Below are 19,285 nucleotides of genomic sequence, written 5' to 3'. Positions count from 1 at the left end.
CTAATACCACCTTGCTGTCCGTGTAAACAAGGACATAGCCCGAAAGCACTGAGGCCACTGACAACCAGTACTCTTCCTATCAAAAATCCTTAACCCAGCAGGTTTCCTAACAGGTGATCTAAATCTTAATTACTATACAAAGTTCCGACCAGACCTAGGAGGAACTCCCTTCAGGACAGGACGATAGACGGTTCCTCCCAAGTGATTAAGGGAAAAAGACACAATGGGTATTCAGTAAGTAATAAGCAAAAAAAAAAAAAAAAAAAAAAAAAAAAAAATTAAAATCCCAAACTTAAGGTTTTCAACAAAAGTAAAGTTTGCTAAAAGTTAACAGTGTAACATGTATTATCCTAACTTCTGATCTTACAGAAATCAGACCCTATCAGTGCCCCTCAAAGCTAAAGTGTCTCAGCACAGGGCCACACAACTAATCCCCCTACTTATAGGGTTAGAGATGGCCACTGCTACAGAAACCAGAACAGCAGGTTTATCTACATCATAAGCCTACTACCACAAACTCTCAAAGGATTTCTCAGACAGTTTGCAAGGAATAATGAAATCTATCCTTACTCTACAATCCCAAATAGACTCTTTGGCAGCAGTGACTCTCCAAAACCGCTGAGGCCTAGACCTCTTCACTGCTGAGAAAGGAGGACTTTGCACCTTCTTAGGAGAAGAGTGTTTTTTTTACACTAACCAGTCAGGGATAGTACAGCGTTTACAGGAAAAGGCTTCTGAAATCAGACAACGCCTTTCAAACTCTTTCAATGCCTTTCAAACTCTTATACCAACCTCTAGAGTTGGGCGACATGGCTTCTTGCCTTTCTAGGTCCTGTGACAGCCATCTTGCTATTACTCGCCTTTGGGCCTGTATTTTTAATCTCCTTGACAAATTTGTTTCCTCTAGGATCGAGGCCATCAAGCTACAGATGGTCTTACAAATGGAACCCCAAATAAGCTCAACTAACAACTTCTACCGAGGACCCCTGGATCGACCCACTGGCCCCTTGACTGGCCTAGAGAGTTCCCCTCTGGAGGACACTACCACTGCAGGGTCCCTTCTTTGCCCCTATCCAGTAGGAAGTAGCTAAAATGGTCATCGCCCAATTCCCAGCAGCAGCTGGGGTGTCCTATTTAGAGGGGATTGAGAGGTGAAGCCAGCTAGACTTCCTGGGTCGAGTGGGGACTTGGAGAACTTTTCTGTCTAGCTAGAGGACTGTAAACACACCAATCAGTGCTCTGTGTCTAGCTGAAGGATTGTAAATGCACCAATCAGCAATCTGTAAAAATGCACCAATCAGTGCTCTGTATCTAGCTAAAGGATTGTAAATGCACCAATCAGCACTTGGTAAAAATGCACCAATCAGCACTCTGTGTCTAGCTAAAGGATTGTATATGCACTAATCAGCACTCTGTAAAAATGCACCAGTCAGCACTCTGTGTCTAGCTAAAGGATTGTAAACACACCAATCGGCACTCTGTAAAATGGACCAATCAGCACTCTGTAAAATGGAACAATCAGCAGGACATGGGCGGGGCCAAATAAGGGAATAAAAGCTGGCCACCCGAGCCAGCAGAGGCAACCCACTCAGGTCCCTTTCCACGCTGTGGAAGCGTTGTTCTTTCACTCTTAATAAATCTTGCTGCTGCTCACTCTTTGGGTCCACACCACCTTTAAGAGCTGTAACACTCACCACGAAGGTCCGTGGCTTCATTCTTGAAGTCAGCGAGACCAAGAACCCACCAGAAGGAACCAACTCCGGACACACCATGAAGGCCTGACCATTTTTCAATATGCTTAAAGGCTAGAAGTGGGAGTTCATCAACAACAAGCACAACATTTTTTGAGTGTTACCAGCCTGTACAACACCAAGCCAGAAATAGCTAAGTAAGGATGTTTGTTAAAATATAGTCACTGTAAGTAGTAAGAACTTAAAATAGTTGATGAAATTTTTTTCATATGAAACACACCACTTTAAGATTTTCCTTACCAGATAAAAACTTTCCATTAGTATTGCTACCTTAAAATATGTTGCAGTAATAACAAAGAAATATTCAACTGAAAACTCATGTTTTATACAAATGGTCTGAATTCTTCACTCATTATCAGTAAAAAGAAACAAACCCAAATTGTTAAAACCCATTTTCCAGGGAAACAAAAAGCAAACAAACAAACCCAAGACAAAACACTTAAGTAGCTGGCCCATTCTGGTGGCTTTAAATGAGAACTAATACACAATCATCACCTTGTAGTAAGCATATTTATACAACCTGTTTTACATTAGTGACTATTGCTAACTCAAAGATAATCAAGAAGTATAAAACTATTGCAAGTTTCTCAGGAAAGGCAGCTCACAAGCTTGCATATGTTCTAAATATAGTTCTAGGCTTTTCTCACAACATTCAGACCCAACTAATGCTCAGTAACCCTCAAGTAAAATTCAAGGGTCCGGAACATTCTAAAACTGCTTATAAAAGCACTTGAGCAAATAAGGAAAATAACCTTTCAGCATTTAACATTGTATTTCTAATAATTTGTGTACAAATTCACTAAAGCATATGTTAAGCTGATACTATGATTCCAATTTGTCAATTACCAAGGGAAACCTCATGCAAACATTCCTCTGAAGGCATCTCAGACAAACTTACTCCATCATTTATATAGCACTAATGTTTTGTAAATGCTGAGGAAAGCCATTTTCTCAAAGTTGCATTATAGACATATTAGGAGAGTTTGGACCTGGGCATCCTGTCTGTTAGCAGGTGAGGAACTTATATTTGGGATTGCTTGCTTTAGTAATCCTATATTTAGAAAGAGAATGAATTCCCTGAAGGGGAATTAAGAAAAAAAAATCTCCAGCTTCTCACACTGCTTAGCATATCCTGAAAATTCTATGTTTGTGAAATAGAAGGAGACAAGAACCCTTCTAAATATCTATCAGTCTCTAAGCCTGGTGAATTATGCAGAAAATGCTGAAACACACAAGGAAAACCTTAAGAAGAGCTCTGAAAACTCAGTTTCCACGGTAGGTGGGCTTGCCCCATAGCTGATAAGGTGGGAAGTCTAAGCCACCATCATTTCTCAGGCTGATTGCTAAATCAGATCCCAAGTGGTCTCCTTTGCTTTCTGCCCTTCCATGTCTGTTAAGTTCACTCTCCACAAAGTAGCTACAGTGACCTTTTACAACACATAAATCAGATGATGTCACTCTCTTGTTTAAAATCCTGTAATAATTTCCCATTACACTTAGAATAAAATCTAAATATCTCCCACAGTTTCAGAGAGCCCTGATTAACAGTGAGCTCGATGTGGTAGGGAACCCCAGTGGTCTGATTCACTGCTGTATTCTCAGTCAGCATAGCAGCTGGCATATAGTTGATGTTCATTAAATATTTATTGAATGGGTGAATGAAGGCAGAAATAAGAGATAACTACCAAAACACTGGCAGAGTTTGGGCTTTGGATATTATAAAAGATACACACATAGGTAGGTACAGAGGTATTATATTAATAGATATATAGGCTTTTAACAGAAATATTGACTATGCAATTAAAATGATATATTCATAAAGATGTGATTGCTAAGTGGCACTGTATAATATACTTTTATGTTTCATATACCTTTTTTTTTTTTTTTTTTTTTGAGACAGTCTCAGTCTGTTGCCCAGGCTGGAAGTACAGCGGCGTGATCTTGGCTCACTGCAGCCTCCACCTCTGAGGTTCAGGCAATTCTCCTGCTTCAGCATGAGTAGCTGGCACTACAGGCACGTGCCACCATGCCCAGCTAATTTTTGTATTTTTAGTAGTGACAGGGTTTCGCCATGTTGGCCAGGCTGGTCTTGAACTCCTGACTTCAAGTGATCCACCCGCCTCAGCCTCCCAAAGTGCTGGGATTACAGGCATGAGGCCACCACGCCTGGCCTATTTTTGCATTTTTTTTATAGTTGTGTAAGTCACTTCCAAAAAAAAAAAAAAGGCAGCTCTAACTCAGTTTTCCTATTTAGAAAACTAGGACCACTGCACCATATAGGTATTAAGTAATACATTTATTACATAACAGTACTAGCATAGTGCCTGACCCAGTAAGAGCAAAAATGTTCACTTACAATATATCCTAAAACTCCTTAGTAAATAAGAAAAAGGACAAACATGGGCCTATTTAATTCCATGTCATAAGTGAACTGAACACTAGTTCTTCATTCACATTCTTAGGGTTAATTGCCAATTTCATTTTTCTGTAACATGTTTATTGAAAAAGATACTTGTTTCAGTCCATTTATTGTATGTAAAGAGTTAGGCTGGTTTGCTTGCGCTAAGTAAAGGCACTTTCCCATCAAATCCCCAAATCACATTAGGAGAAATGCTAGGTCAGATATGAGGACACTGCCTGCATCCCGGTCCCACTAGTGAGGAAGGTCACTGCGCATCAGAATGTGGTTACCTGGGAAGATCATCTCTTGCTTCCTCGCTGGGGTTTGTATATTCTTCTCTCTTTGGTCTACTCCACCAGCTGGTGATAAAATCTGGGTATGGCCATCGATGGACAAAGGTCCCTTAAATCTCAAGCCCACATAATCTATATCTCATTTTGTCAGTTCACTGAAGTTAAGTTTCTGGCATCAGCACAAATTATAATAAAAATGTTCTATTTTCCTTTATAATGATTACATATGTATATATCTTGGGGACCTCATCAGGGAGAGACATTGTGGGCCAAGGCAAAACTTAGATATCCCTTTTTTTCCTAAAACTATCTAATGGCACCTCAATCCCATATGGCCTAAAAGTTACTTACTCTGTATGTATGTGTGAGGGAGAGAGGGCCTTAGTTTATAATGTGCTGTCTAAGGTAACTCAATAACTGCTAGTTAGGGAGCCTGTGACAAGTGTTAAGAGCACTTTACCACTACCTACAACATTTTTTTTTTTTGCTTATTTTCTTCCCAATTCATCTGACTCTTTTTCCTCTTTCCTGCCCATACCTTAACTCCACAACCAAATCTGATGAAATCCTTACAACCTGTTTTTCTTTCCACATGGCCCACAGATTTCAGGATTTATCAGAACAGGCCTTTTATATGACTGTGCCTGTATAAAAAAACTCATGAACTTTGGTTCAAACTTACTTTGAAAAGATTACCTATTTCCCTTTCATCCTTAAAATCTGGGTGGCTGGGGCAGAACAGGTTTCTCACATCACACTTAGAACCAAAGTGTCACCAGGTCATCATAAAATAGAATTATTTTAGAGTAAGGGTTTAATTATTTTTAACTTTGTCATACATTTAAAAACAAAGAATATATAAATAAGGAAAAAAAAAAGAAGTAAAAACTTACTGTTATTGGTACATCTTTTGTTCCTGAATTTAGTAAATGAAGGTTTAAAACTTTTGGTAGATCTGTTAAAATTGAGGAAAAGAAATATTTCTTAAAAAGGTGTGCTTTTTAGCCAAGTTAGAATCTTTACCTTATAAGATATCAAATTGAAGCTATCAATTTGTGAAATACAATGACAATAACATTAATAAAAAGAAACATTAGGTGGTAATTGCTTTACTCATAAGGACATTGTGTATTATAAGAATTGTTCCCTCTTAAACCAGATTTTTGAAAACCCCAAAATATATACTTTTTTTTTTTTTTTTTTTTAAATGAGACAGAATCTTGCTCTGTCACCCAGGCTGGAGTACAGTGGGGGCATTCTTGGCTCACTGCAACCTCAGCCTCCTGGGTTCAAGTGATCCTCCCACCTCAGCCTCCTGACTAGCTGGGATTACAGGCATGTACCACCATGCCCAGCAGACTTTTGTATTTTTTTTAGTATAGATGGGGTCTCGTCATGTTGGCCAGGCTGGTCTTGAACTCCTGGCCTCAAGTGCCCTGCCTGCCTCCACCTCCCAAAGTGCTGAGATTATAGGCATGAGCCATTATGCCCAGCCCCCCAAATATTATTTTTTTGTGAACTCAGACATTATTAATCTTTTAGCTTTCCAGCAAAACATAATGAAGCAAATTAATAATTTACAATGTAAAAATACATTAAAAGCAAATCTAATTTTTAAACACGTGGTCTTCAATCTTAACTATATATTATATATAGTCCATATACATCCCAAATTACAAGTGCTCTTAGTTTTTCCTTAGTAAAAACCTTTACTTAGTTGTTTTTAATTTTAGAATTACGTTTTCTGAACAGCTGCAACAAACTTTTAACATTTTGTCAAAATGTAATTTAATAACTCATATCTAAACAAAATCCAGAAGTAAAAATCAAGATTCAGCATAACTGAATCGACGAGCAACTGGATTAAGAAACTAGAAAACTACTTTCTGCCTCAATCTTCCATTTAGATGACTTAAATTATCCCATGGCCTTGTTTTCCAACCTGTTAAGCAATGCCACCCCACCCCTCAGCGGAATGGGGTATAAACCTGTAAAGGCGCTGAGTCTGAAAAGGGGATTTGTACAAGATCATGCAACCCACTGAGAAATAATGTTTAAAGCTGAATTACATAGTAGAGCCATTCAGCACTGAATACAGGGATTAAAAAAAAAAAACTATAAAGACTCTTTTAAAAGATTTTTTTTTTTACCTTGTGTTCTTAGTGTACCAAAATCTAACATTTCAGTTGAGGAATAAATTCCAGGAGCTTGGAAAAAAGAAAAGTCAACAATTATTGTTCACTTTGCCAGAGCAAGCTATACTGAAAACAAAACAACTTTTGATTTCATCAGTTTTCCACTAACCTGTTGTAACTTCAACCTCAACAGGAAGGATGATAAACTCTGTGCTGTCTGAAGCATTAGTCTTTATTCTTATGAAGGCTGTGTGATTATCTGCTTCTCTAGATGAAAAACTGGCTCTCATCACTCCCTTGGTTTCATAAGGAGGAATTTCCTGACAAGTTAACAGACCATAATGTAGCACAGCTTTTGTAATGTAGCAAAACCACCATATTTTATTGAACTGGATGACACTGACTGAAAGATTAGTATTTTATATACCTATTAATAAAAAATGCATTGCTAATTCAACCAATAGGTAACACAAACTCCATTTCTGGAGAACTTTAAAATGTGAAAAATGTGCTGTTTAGAATTAATGAAATATGAAATGTAAGGTAGGTAAAGTAAAAGAAGTTAAATGATCTGAAAACAAATTGTCAGTTACAAAATCACCATTAAAAGGTAAAACTAATCTACGAAATCAGTTATTTTTTAACATGCTAGTTGGTGTTTGGGTATATAACTCAGTCTTGAAATTTAACCAACAGAAATGTCACCATCAGAGGAAAACACTTTTCTAGAAGTCCACAAGAACCTCCATAAATGATAACCAGCAGGGCTTACACTGCTCTTTCATGGAAAACCTAACAATGCAAAGCTTCTCAAGTAAACCCACAGTTTACCAACTGCATTCATGTAAGACAGCGTACATTTTCAGTCCCGTAATGAGAGAACATTTATATACTAAAAGGAAGACTTACTGGAAAAAAAATTTTCAGGAGTAATCTCTTTCCTGGTTTTAGAACAATATGGCTCCCTGGGACTGCTGGAATTTCTTCTCTGCACAAACCTTTCAGCATATTTTAGGAGATTCCTGTGTTCTACAGCTTAGTGGCCTTCACTTATCCCTACTCTCTTTTTTAGTCCCAAAGTAGAAAACAGGTGACTGGAACCCTCCTAGGATTGGAGGGATGGACCATCCACTCCCCAACTCTAGGCAGTTGACTTGGTCTCTGGGGTTTTCTCATATACACCGAAATAGGCTGGAGGTGAGGTCACAGCCCATTGGCTTTTTTCTCAGTCTAGGTTTGTAGGAATAAGAACTACTGTATCTTTTTTTGCAGCCACTAGGACTATAAAAACATTATGCTATTCTCTGTTATCATTATCATTCTTGACTATTTAAAAATCTGAATTCTCTTACGTTTATTTATTAGATACCAATTATGTTTCACAGGAAGTTCTTAGTTCTGTCTAGAATAATATATACAGATTTAATAGGCTGAATTTAATCCTCTGAAGCATTGTTTTACAGATGATTTTTCCCTCAAACACCGTAATTTCAACGTGAAACATTTTTGTGAAAGGATATAAATGAACTGTCCGTTGCATATTTCTTTTTGCTAGTGTGTTTCTATATTCTGGGAATTAACCAAATTACTGGCTGATAAATTTGTTTCTAGATGTTCATATTAACATTCTAAAAATGTAATCTCCACATCTCTTCTGTGGTCAAGACTGGTCAGAAGACAGAATCAAGAGGCTGTGTGTGTGTGTAACAGCAGTTAATAAAGAAACTCTGGTCCTCAAATCTTATTCCTAGTTGTAAAATTTGTGTTCCTCCATTACAGATGAGCAGTGATCTGAGTGAGCTGGGTATGGAACTCAATTGACCACAATTGCCTTCTCCGTCTTGGATTAAAGCATGGTAAACATTTTTAAAACTCTCAAATGGCAAGAACCTTTACAAATAAGGTTCTTTTACATATTCTTTAATTTGGTTAATACTGTTAAATATTCAACAATATTGAAGGTGAACATAGATCACCTTCAAGAATTAAAATTTTTCTAAGTCATCGCAGGCACTTAACTAGGTTCTCTCTGCAAATGCCATCTCCTTTACCAATGGTGAATCTGAACATTCAATTACTTACCTTCAAAAACAAAACAAAAACATAATGAATCCTTCCTACATTTTTTTAATCATTTACATTTTTTATGTGTAAAGCACATCATAAATTATCAGACTCAGAGACAACTTTACCCATATAATTCTGAGAAAGAATAGCTGAAGTTACTTTCTTTCCATGTAGTGGGGTAGAACTCCCACCAATTTTATTCACTGCCCTTTCCAAAAATTACTACTTATATTCTTTCCTCCTCTAATTTTCATATATACTTGACACAAATTAACATTAAGACAATGATTAAAGAGAAGTCATCTATATTTGTTAAGCCTATTAAGGAGTTAAGTATTTTCTAATTTAAGAATAATCAGTTTCATGGGAGCACACACGAGAGAAAACTAGGTTACAACTCACCCACAGTTTTCTGGTACCTCCTTGTTGACCCGTTGGGAGTTCCAGGTGAAGGTCTCCTCCACTAGAGTACATTTCTACAACCTGGGGAAAAAGAGCACATGATGGCTACGTTCAAAGTCATATTCTCAAAGCAGGTGATTTGCTATTACACAGAAATAATTCTGACATCCTGTTTATCACAAAAAATTTAAAAACATTTAAAGATATAAACATAGGATATGTATAATATCACTAAATTCAGTGCTCTGTATGTGTAAGCAATAGTTGTATTTTTAATTAAAATAAGGTAACTTTGAAAATTTAACTTAGAAACAATGAAAGTATAATAGTTGTTCCAGAGACTAGATTTTAGAAAGTAACGGGATACTTATTTTTCTTTTTTCCAAAGGGAATCATTTACAAAAATTACCAAGTTTTGGAAACATAAATTTTGTATTTCTTATAGTAACACAAAGTGCTTCTTTATCCATACATTTATAACAAGATCCAGCAGTGGATCAAATAACTACCATAATTGTGAAATGGTGAAGAGTAAAAATATTATTTTGAGATATATACAAAACAACTCTAATGGAATGTGAAAATATGTGGTTTCTACTGGTAGCAAAAATATTTCTGTGGCTTATGCCTAAGCTTATTTTTTTTAAACAGCTTTACTGAGTTATCATTTATGTAAAATAAATAATACATATTTAAAGTATACAACCTGATGAATCCTGACGTATGTGTTCGGGCATAAAACCATCACTGTAATTAAGATATTAAATACATCCATTATCCCCAAAAGCTTCCTCATGTCTTGTGCAATCCATCCATCCTTCTCTGTCCCCTCCTATTTCTAGGCAACCACTGATCTGCTCTCCACCACCTCAGACTAGCTCATATTTTCTGGAGTTTTATCCAGATGGAATAATACAATATATACTCTTGTGTCTGGCTTCTTTTGCTCAGTGCAGTTATTCTGAGGTCTACCACTTTGTTTATGCATTAATAGTTCACTTCTATTTGATGACTATACTGCAGTTTTTCAATCCACACACTGATGGGACATTTGAGTTGTTTCCAGTGTCTGGCCATTAGAGAGAAAGCTGCTGTGGATACTGAGTACAAGGCTTGGTGTGGTCATCTGCTTTCCTTTCTTTTGGGTAAATATATGTACGCAAAATGGGTTACAAGGCAGCAGAACTTCCTTTAAAGGTAAGCTAACCCTAGCTCTTAAAAAGAAAAAAATACACTTAATTCAATTAAATTTGGGGTGAAGTATGAGAATGGGTGGAAAACGTTCACTTGTTTCATCACGAGAAGTCCTCCAGGAGTGAATAAAAAAGGACAAAGCAAGAAAAATGGCAATTCTTAAGCTTAAAGGTTTTTTTTTTTTTTTTTTTTTTGAGACGGAGTCTTGCCCTGTCGCCCAGGCTGGAGTGCAGTGGTGCGATCTTGGCTCACTGCAACCTCCGCCTCCTGGGTTCAAGCGATTCTCCTGCCTCAGCCTCCCGAGTAGCTGGGATTACAGGCATATGCCTCCACGCCCAGCTAATTTTTATATTTTTCGTAGAGATGGGGTTTCACCATGTTGGTCAGGCTGGCCTTGAACTCCTGACCTCGTCATCCACCCACCTCGGCCTCCCAAAGTGCTGGGATTACAGGCATGAGCCACCGCGCCTGGACCCTTAAAGGGTTTTTTTGTTGTTGTTGTTTTTTGGCGGGGGCCGGGGGGTTGCTGCTGTAAAAGTAATGCATTTACCAAAGACTGATAAGCTATAGATTTTCTTTGTGTATTATCACTTGCCTCCTGATTTATTACAGTGCTCATCTATAGTGCTTATTGTGTTAATAATAATAGCACCTTAAATGATAGGATGACTATAGAACTTTTTCTGGAAAACCAGAAAACATCACACATTATTTCATTAATCTTTCCAGGTATCAAGCAAACAAGCATAACAATGCTTGAAAACAGATTAGACCGGACTCAGTGGCTCATGCCTGTAATCCCGGCACTTTGGGAGGCCAAGGTAGCAGGGATCACTTGAGCCCAGGAGTTGTAGGCCAGCCTAGGCAACACAGTGAGAGTCTGTCTCTATAAAAAAATAAAAAACATTAGCCAGGTGTGGTGGCGTGCACCTGTAGTCCCAACTACTCAGGAGACTGAGGTGAAAGGATTGGTTGGGCCTGGGAGGTCAAGACTACAGTAAGCCAAGATGGCACCACTGCACTCCAGCCTGGTGTCTGGAAAACCAACCAACCAACCAACCAACCAACCAACCAACCAACCAACCAAAAAAAACCCCGGAAGATTAAAAAGTCACCTACTGATAAGAGAGAAAATGAATAAAGAAATAGAGACAGAAAAAGTCTAAATTACAAAGTCAAACAAATAATTACACTAAAACTAGGAACCTGACACATTCTTTATTTTTAGTCCAGTGCTATTTGTTCTAATTTAGTATAGTTTAGGAAAAAAAGGAAGCCAAACATTATATACAGAATATATTATGTGTAAACAAATTCCCACAATAAATGTTTCTGTGCCCACATACATGCATGCACAAGAGAAAGGTCTAGAATGATACATACAAGGTGGTAAAAGTGGTGTCCATGAGGAAGGGCTTGGACTGCAACTGTGCTGTCTATGCAATAGCTATCAGCTACATGTGGTTATTTACATTTAAACTAGTTGAAATAACATTTTGGCCACCCTAGCTGAATTAAAGAGCTCAACAGTCACACGTAGCTAGCGGCTACTGTTTTGGACAAAGCAGGAAAAGAACTATTCCATATCACAGAAAGTTCTGCTGGACAGCTGGACTGGGAAGTAGGAAGTTCAAAGGGACGTTTTTGCTTCACTCATGTTTGAATAGTTAACATTTTTTTCCTGAGGAGAACATACTCATGTGTTTATGTTGTATAATCAACAAACCATATGCATTTTCTCGCTTTACAATATTTTCTTATTATAATATTGACAAGACTAGTGACACAGAATAACACTGGACTACAAGGTTAAGAGTGTCTTCCCAGGTAAACAATCTATATTTGGTTCTAAGAGAGCAACTTTGGTGTTTCATTCGCTCTCTTGTGTAAATCTTGAATTAAAATATTTTAACTGGAAAAAGACTAGATGAATTGAATTCGAAGTGATCACTGTGCTGGGCTTGGTAACTCCAAAGGCTGAAGAGAAAAGGTACAGACTGTAAGGCGACTCCGGCAATTGTAGACTGACCAACATCTGCTGAGTCCTGCAAGCTCCATCCTTGTGGTCTGGCCACCACAATAAGGCAGCACCCTTGGGGCGCTCTGTAACAGCCCTTCTGCGGCACAGTGGGGCAACTCATGCAGCCGAGTCTAATGGAGTAAGAGGTCAGGCACAGTGGCTCATGCCTGTCATCTCAGCACTTTGGGAAGCTAAGGCAGGAGGATTGCTTGAAGCCAGGAGTTCAAGGCTGCAGTGAACCATGACCGTGCCACTGCACTCCAGTTTGAGTGACAGCGTGAGACCCTGTCTTTTTTAAAAAAAGGAAAGAAAGCAGCAAGAATTTCTGAAGTTTCTACATAGATTTGTAATAACAGCCAGAACAGGGAAACTACACCATTACCTAAAGTATCAAAAGGACGTAAACAACAGAAGGATGATGAGGACAAGAGGGAATACTTCCCACCTGAAAAGCAGGACATAAGAGTAGGTTCTTCTGTGATGAAGATATCCAGCTACAAAAATTAAAACTGGGGCTATCTTCACCCAGTTGTTGCCAAGTGTTGGGGAGAGATTTCTTTCGTGCTGCTTTCACTTATCATTTCTAAGCATTTCACTATTCAGGCTCTGAACATTTCCCCTGGTTCTTCCTCATTTCCTCTTCCATTGTTTATGAACAGTTATACCAGGGTGGTCTGGGACAACAACCATTTTAGTTGCCAAAGCCCTATACTTACCACAAAATATAGTATTTTTCCTCCACCAGTCATTTTCAAGCTGCTTTAAGTCCTGCAGTGTTGGTCCAAAAGAACTCTGGCACCCTGGACTATTCTAGAAAGCATTCACATCTACTTTTAACACAGACAACACAACTAGAAGCCACAGAGGCTGCACATGTCACACAGCTAAGTCCCTAGGATGTAAGGTAGAGATTTCAGAAAATCTCTGAAGGAATGACACTAGCCACTTCCACTGTGAAAGAGACAAGGAGCTAGTGAGGAGGAATTTCACACTTGAAAACAATTACTGCTAGAAGATTAGGTAAGATAAGCTGAATTTTTTAAATAAAGAACAAGTTTGCTTTTAATCATAATTCTATATTACCCTTTCCCTGAATTTTAACTTCTAGGTTGCCATCACCAAAAATTTATTATTTCCAGAAATAAACTTGAATTGTTTTAAAAAGCATGGATATTGGGCCAGAAAGTGTTTACAGGCAAGAAAAAAAGCAGCCTTGTGTAGCTAAAAACTCTTCTTTAAATGCAGAGCTGCCTAAACTATAACACCAGAGAAGACACAGCCATTTTAAAAATGATTCAAAAAATTCAAAATCCAGACTACTGTATTCCAAAATTCAGACTGTAGCAAGCTGTACTAAAAGTAATACCCCTCTTCAATACATCTATAAAACCTGATTATTTTAAATAGTCTTGGAAACTGTAACAAACTGAAATTTCATGCTAAGCATTAATTCCCACCAAAATGAAGCTTATTCAAAATCACCATCATAAACTCACCTGTAAAGGCTCACTGTGAGGATTGTGGATGTTTATTATAGGTGAGAAACTGCTATTCACAGGGACTCTGGCCCCAAGGAATGGCCTCAATCGATATGGATTTGGAACTCCAACACCAAATACCTGTTTCAGTGAAGGAAAAAAATGCAATTTTAGTTGCTTTTATTATTAATATTTTTAGTTATAACTGACTGATCTAGGGAAACTGGCAAATCTAATTTATATATAAAAAATTAACAATCCCTTTATTTAAAAAAAAAAACCCACAAATGTCGTTTCTATAAATGATTTGGCTACATATTTGATCTACTATGTATGTGAATTTAGAATGATTTCTTTAATATATTAGAAATTGAATAATAGTCCTTCAAGAAGGCATGCAATAGACAAAAGAAGAAAATAGGGAGTCAAAAGATTTCCTGACCCCAACCATCAGAAGATGGATCTATGGCCCAGAAAACCTCTCAAATACCAAGCCCAGCCCCAGGTCATTCCCACATGGGATGGCCCTAGGTTGACTAAGCAGGGTAAACCTGTAATTCAAATGATATTATTAATATATTGCTATTTATTAAGGGTCTAGGAGGTGCTAGGCACATATACAATAGTGAACAATTCAACAGCAAAAAAATAGATAATGTGCTGGGTCTCATGAAACTTACATCATAGTATTGGAGACAGACTGGATACCAATAAAAAGATTTTTTTAAAAAAATCCCTCTGCTACAGAGTGAGTAACAGACGGTGTTGGGGGAGAGTGGAGGGCATTTAGACAGCTAACGTGTAATCCAGTGAGAGTGGCCTGGAAGCTAGCAGTGGTAGTGAGGAGGAGGGAAGTAAACAGACTGGTGATATATTTAGGAGGAAGACTTGGTGAAAGACTAGATGTGAAGAGGTAAAGAAAGAAGACAGCTGGCCATTGGGGTCACCTTGAGAACAACCTGATCATGACCCTCAATAGTCCAGATTGGCTGCCATCACCTAGGTCTGTTGTGGGATGCCATCGTGGGGCAATGACCTTCATTTTTATGATAGTCTTTTCATTTACCCAACAAGTACATGCTAAATGGGTAAGATCTGTCTAGCACTTCAAAATTACTGAACCAACCATCAACAGCGTACTGAATGCCTACTAAGCAACTGCTAAAGATTTACTCACCATACATAAGCAGAAGACATGGTCCTTACTGAAAGGGAACACTGACTCTGACTGACCCTTACTTTATATGATGTGTCAGAGTTAATGGGTACTGGGGAGGAAATTTTAAAAAAAAAAAAAAAAGGACAGGAACTGTAAAGCAATGTGTCAGAGCTAACACTCAAGTTCCATTGGCAGCACAGCACAGTGGTATAGATTATGGTCTTTATACTTACAAAGACATGAGTCTGAGTCCCCCTCAACAACTTACTAATAGCATGACTTGGGCAAATTATTTAACCTTTTAAAACTTCAAGAATAACTGTATCTATAACATAGGCAGAAGGGCATGTATAGTACACTTCTGGACAAATATGAGCAATTATTGTTAAGAATCTTTGTTTTTCTTCTTTTAGAGATGTGGTCTTGATCTGTCACCCAAGGTGGAGTACAGTGGTGTAATCATAGTTCACTGTGGCCTTGAACTCTTGGGCCCAAGTGATCCTCCCACATCAGCCTCCCGAGTAGCTGAGACTACAAGTGCTCACCACTGTGCCCAGTTAATTTATAAAAATGTTTTTTGTAGAGATGAGGTCTTGCTTTGTTGCCCAGGCTGGTCTCGAACTCCTGGCTTCAAGTGATCCTCCCACCTTGGCCTCTCAAAGTGCTGGGATTACAGGTGTGAGCTACCATACCCAGCCTTAATAATCTTGACATATAAAAATCTTGATTCACAAACAGAATAATGGCTGATATACAAAAAGACTTACTATATGACTCCTATATACATTAACTTTCTTTAATGACCTAAACCAAAATTCTATGTAAAAATAAGTTTATCAAAAAATGCCTACTAAAGGAAAGTAGGCATGAATGTTTTAATCTTGACACTATTATCAAGTATGCTTCATAAGTGTGTAAAAGTAAAAATTAAACAATTTTATACGTATGAAAATATTTTTTCACTATTCTTTTGTCAATCAATCTTAAATTAACACTTTAGCTGTTGCTTTAAAATCATCTGTTCAGTCTGATTTGAATAGAGATATTGAATAGAGATATTCACTGTAAGTATAAAAATGCTCTAAGTCTAAACTCCTACATTTTCTATTATCCTTTGAGTTCCTGAGTTCTTAAAAGGCTGTCATATGATAAGGCAGAGGTAATGATTATATTGTATAAAATAAGTTGTAATTCTGGTTCTTACCTGGTAAGTAAATACCCCATGATTAGATGTATTAATAAATAAAGTATTTTCTACATTTCCTACTACTCTTGCAAGAAAAACTACATCAAATGATGTATTTCCTCCTGGAAGAATTTTCTGAAACAGAAAATAAATAAAGTTAAATTTGTAACAAGAAAAAAAATTACAGAGCTCAAGTTCCTTAAACAAGTATCTTAGAATAATTTCCATAAACTAGTTTTTCCTTTAAAAGTTTAAGCTTTAAGTTAGCAATGGAAAATAATTAAAAAGATGTCTTCCATATTGAATGTCTACAGTCACATATCTTTGTCAATTACCAGCCACAGCCTTGTACAACAGATGGTCTCCTGGATTCTGTTCATTTAACAATCACTAGGCTGGCATGAAGTACCTAATTACAGGCTGTTCCATGATGAGGCAATCAGATAGGAGTTGCGTTGAGGCTGAGCTTTTCATATAGATATACTACTGTACTACTAAGCAGTGACTTGTTTTAGTCCAAAGAATAAGCCCAGGCCTCACCCTTCTGAAATCTGCCTTCCATCCACACAAGGAAAAAAATGTCCCAGCAACTTAAATAGGAAAGAAGGCAGGGGTGAACGTATGTGCAGGAACTCACTCCTGTTACTTTCTGCAGATTGAGAATGTCACTATAGTTAGTAAAATAAAATGTTATTACCACAAAACAATAGGGCTACTCCCATGTTCAGGAGACTGAAATTGTGGTTCTGCCCTGAAACAAAGCCTTAAAATGCATTTTAATATGTAAAGCCATCATTCATTCTGCCTCTATGGCTAGAACTCTTAAAATGCTACCTAAATTATAGCTCAAAATACATGGTAGTAAGACTCTGGCTTCACCTTAGTCTGAAGAAAGCTAGAGAGAGTATGTCTCCTACATTACCACCAACAAAAGAATAATTTGCAAGTTGTGAATTATTGTAATTATTCTTTTGTTGCATTATATTACAGTAATGTAGTGCAACAAAAGAATAATTACAATAATTCACAACTTTTCTTGAACTCATCACAGAGTGAGATTATCAACTGGCCTGAAATTGTAGAAAAGACAAGCACCTCCAAGGACAGATGGAATAGGAATACTGGCTCACCCATGGCAGAGAAGGGAAGAAGATGAGGCTATCATACAGGAGTGTCAGCTAGAAATGCAGCTAACATGTTTACACATTGCTAGAGGCTGATTGTGTGAACTTGCACGGGAGCACAAAAGCCCTGGAAGCTGTAGACACTGGTGCTATTCACACCTGAGCCAGAAATTAGCAACAGAAAGATATCCCGCAAACCCTCAAAAAGTCTGAAATTAAACAACATACTTCTAAAATAAGCCACGGGTGAAATGAGTAGTAACAAGAGAAATTATAAAATATTTTGAATTGATTGGAAATGAAAGCACAATATTAAAAACTGTAGGCTGCAGGTAAAGCAATACTTGGAAGAAAATTTATAGCATTACATGCTTATTTTGAACAGAAATGTTTCACATCAATAATCTACATTTCTGTTTTGAGACACTAGAAAAAGAATAAATTAAACCCAGAGTAAGCAAAAGGAAGGAAAATAAAGAGCAAAAATTAATCAAATAGAAAACAGAAAGTAGCAAAAAAAATCAATAAAACCGAAGCTGGTGCCTTAAAAAGTCTGTAAAATGGATAAAACTCTACAGAGAGTGACTGTGACAAAAAGGGAGAAGTCAAAAATATAAGGAACTAAAATGTGGACATCATTGCATACCCTTTACACACAAAAAGAATGATAAAGGAGTATTACAAGCAACTATATGCCCACAAATTTAACAGCTAGGAGAAATGGACACATTCGTTGACAGTCGGCTAGATCTGACACAATCTGCCAAAGCTCACTCAAACTGAAATAGTCGTGCACACAGTTAAAATTTAATTTGTGGTTTAAAATCTTCCCACAAAGAAAAGCCCGAGCTTAAATGATTTCACTCGTGGAAAAGAATTCTCTACCAACCATTTAAGAAAGAAGGAATACCTACGTTACATAAACTTTCCAACACACAGGAGAGAACATTCCTAATTCAGCATTACCCTGAATCAGGACCACATAAAGACTTGAAAACTATAAGCCAATATCCTTCATAAACATAGAAACACAACTTTCTACAAAGTACTGGCACACTGAATTGAGGCAAGATACAAAATGGATAACACATCACGACCAAGTAGTTTTTATCCTAGAAATGCAATTCTAGTTCAACATTCAAAAATCAAATCAATGTAATTTACTTAACAGACTAAAGAAAAAGCACAAGATCATCTCAATAGCAGCATATAATTTGACAAAATTTAATATCAATTCATGATTTAAAATCTCAGTAAACTAAGTCAATAGAAGAGAACTCCCTCAGTATTATAAAGAACACCTACAAAAACCCCAAAGAAGCTTGTCCATCCTGCAGCCCATGGGCCGCATGCAGCCCAGGATAGCTTAAATTGGGCCCAACACAAATTTGTAAACTTTCTTAAAACATTAAGTTTTTTGGTGCCTTTTTTTTTAAAGCTCATCAGCTATCATTAGTGTATTTTATGTGTGGCCCAAGACAATTCCTCTTCTTCCAATGTGCCCCAGGGAAGCAAAGATTGGACACTCCTGCCCTAGGAGCTACCATAGCATTTAATGGTGAATGATTGAATGCTTTTCCTCCAAAATTTAAAACAAGGCAAGGATGCCCTCTCTTATGACAGCTATCTAACACTGTATTAGAAGTGCAAAGAGGGCCGGCGTGGTGGCTCACGCCTGTAATCCCAGCACTTTGGGAGGCCGAGGTGGGCGGATCACAAGGTCAACAGAATGAGACCATCCTGGCCAACATGGTGAAACCCCACCTCTACTAAACACACAAAAAACAGCTGGGTGTGGTGGCGCGTGCCTGTAGTCCCAGCTACTCTGGGGGCTGAGGCAGGAGAGTCGCTTGAACCCGGGAGGCGCAGGTTGCAGTGAACAGACATTGCACCACTGCACTTTATGGTATGAGATACGGATTGAGGATTGTTTTGATTTGTTTTGTGTATGGCTATTCATTGGTTCCTGGACTGTTGGTTGAAAACAACTATTTTTTTTCATTGAAATCCCACTGTATTTTTGTTGAAAGTCAGTTGACCTTGTATGTGTGAGTCTGGTTTTGGACCCTTCACTA

At 37.7% G+C, this 19,285-nt stretch overlaps 1 protein-coding gene across 3 annotated transcripts in view; it reads right to left on the bottom strand.

Moving 5' to 3' along the window:
- TMEM131 (transmembrane protein 131) overlaps positions 1-19,285 on the bottom strand; it is a 251,291-nt gene that overhangs the window by 71,847 nt on the left and 160,159 nt on the right. For all 3 annotated transcript variants that reach the window (XM_032178667.2, XM_032178666.2, XM_032178668.2), the window contains 6 exons: positions 16,105-16,221; positions 13,760-13,882; positions 9,050-9,130; positions 6,750-6,900; positions 6,596-6,652; positions 5,339-5,400 (listed from right to left, as the gene is read on the bottom strand). In XM_032178667.2, coding sequence (XP_032034558.1) covers positions 5,339-5,400; positions 6,596-6,652; positions 6,750-6,900; positions 9,050-9,130; positions 13,760-13,882; positions 16,105-16,221 — 591 coding nt within the window. The remainder of the gene's footprint in view (positions 1-5,338; positions 5,401-6,595; positions 6,653-6,749; positions 6,901-9,049; positions 9,131-13,759; positions 13,883-16,104; positions 16,222-19,285) is intronic.

The sequence above is a fragment of the Hylobates moloch genome, unplaced genomic scaffold, assembly GCF_009828535.3.
Source record: "Hylobates moloch isolate HMO894 unplaced genomic scaffold, HMol_V3 SCAFFOLD_15, whole genome shotgun sequence".
Taxonomy (NCBI): Eukaryota; Metazoa; Chordata; class Mammalia; order Primates; family Hylobatidae; genus Hylobates; species Hylobates moloch.
The sequence above is the reverse complement of the archived record's forward strand: the minus strand, read 5'-3'. Positions and strand labels throughout refer to the sequence as shown.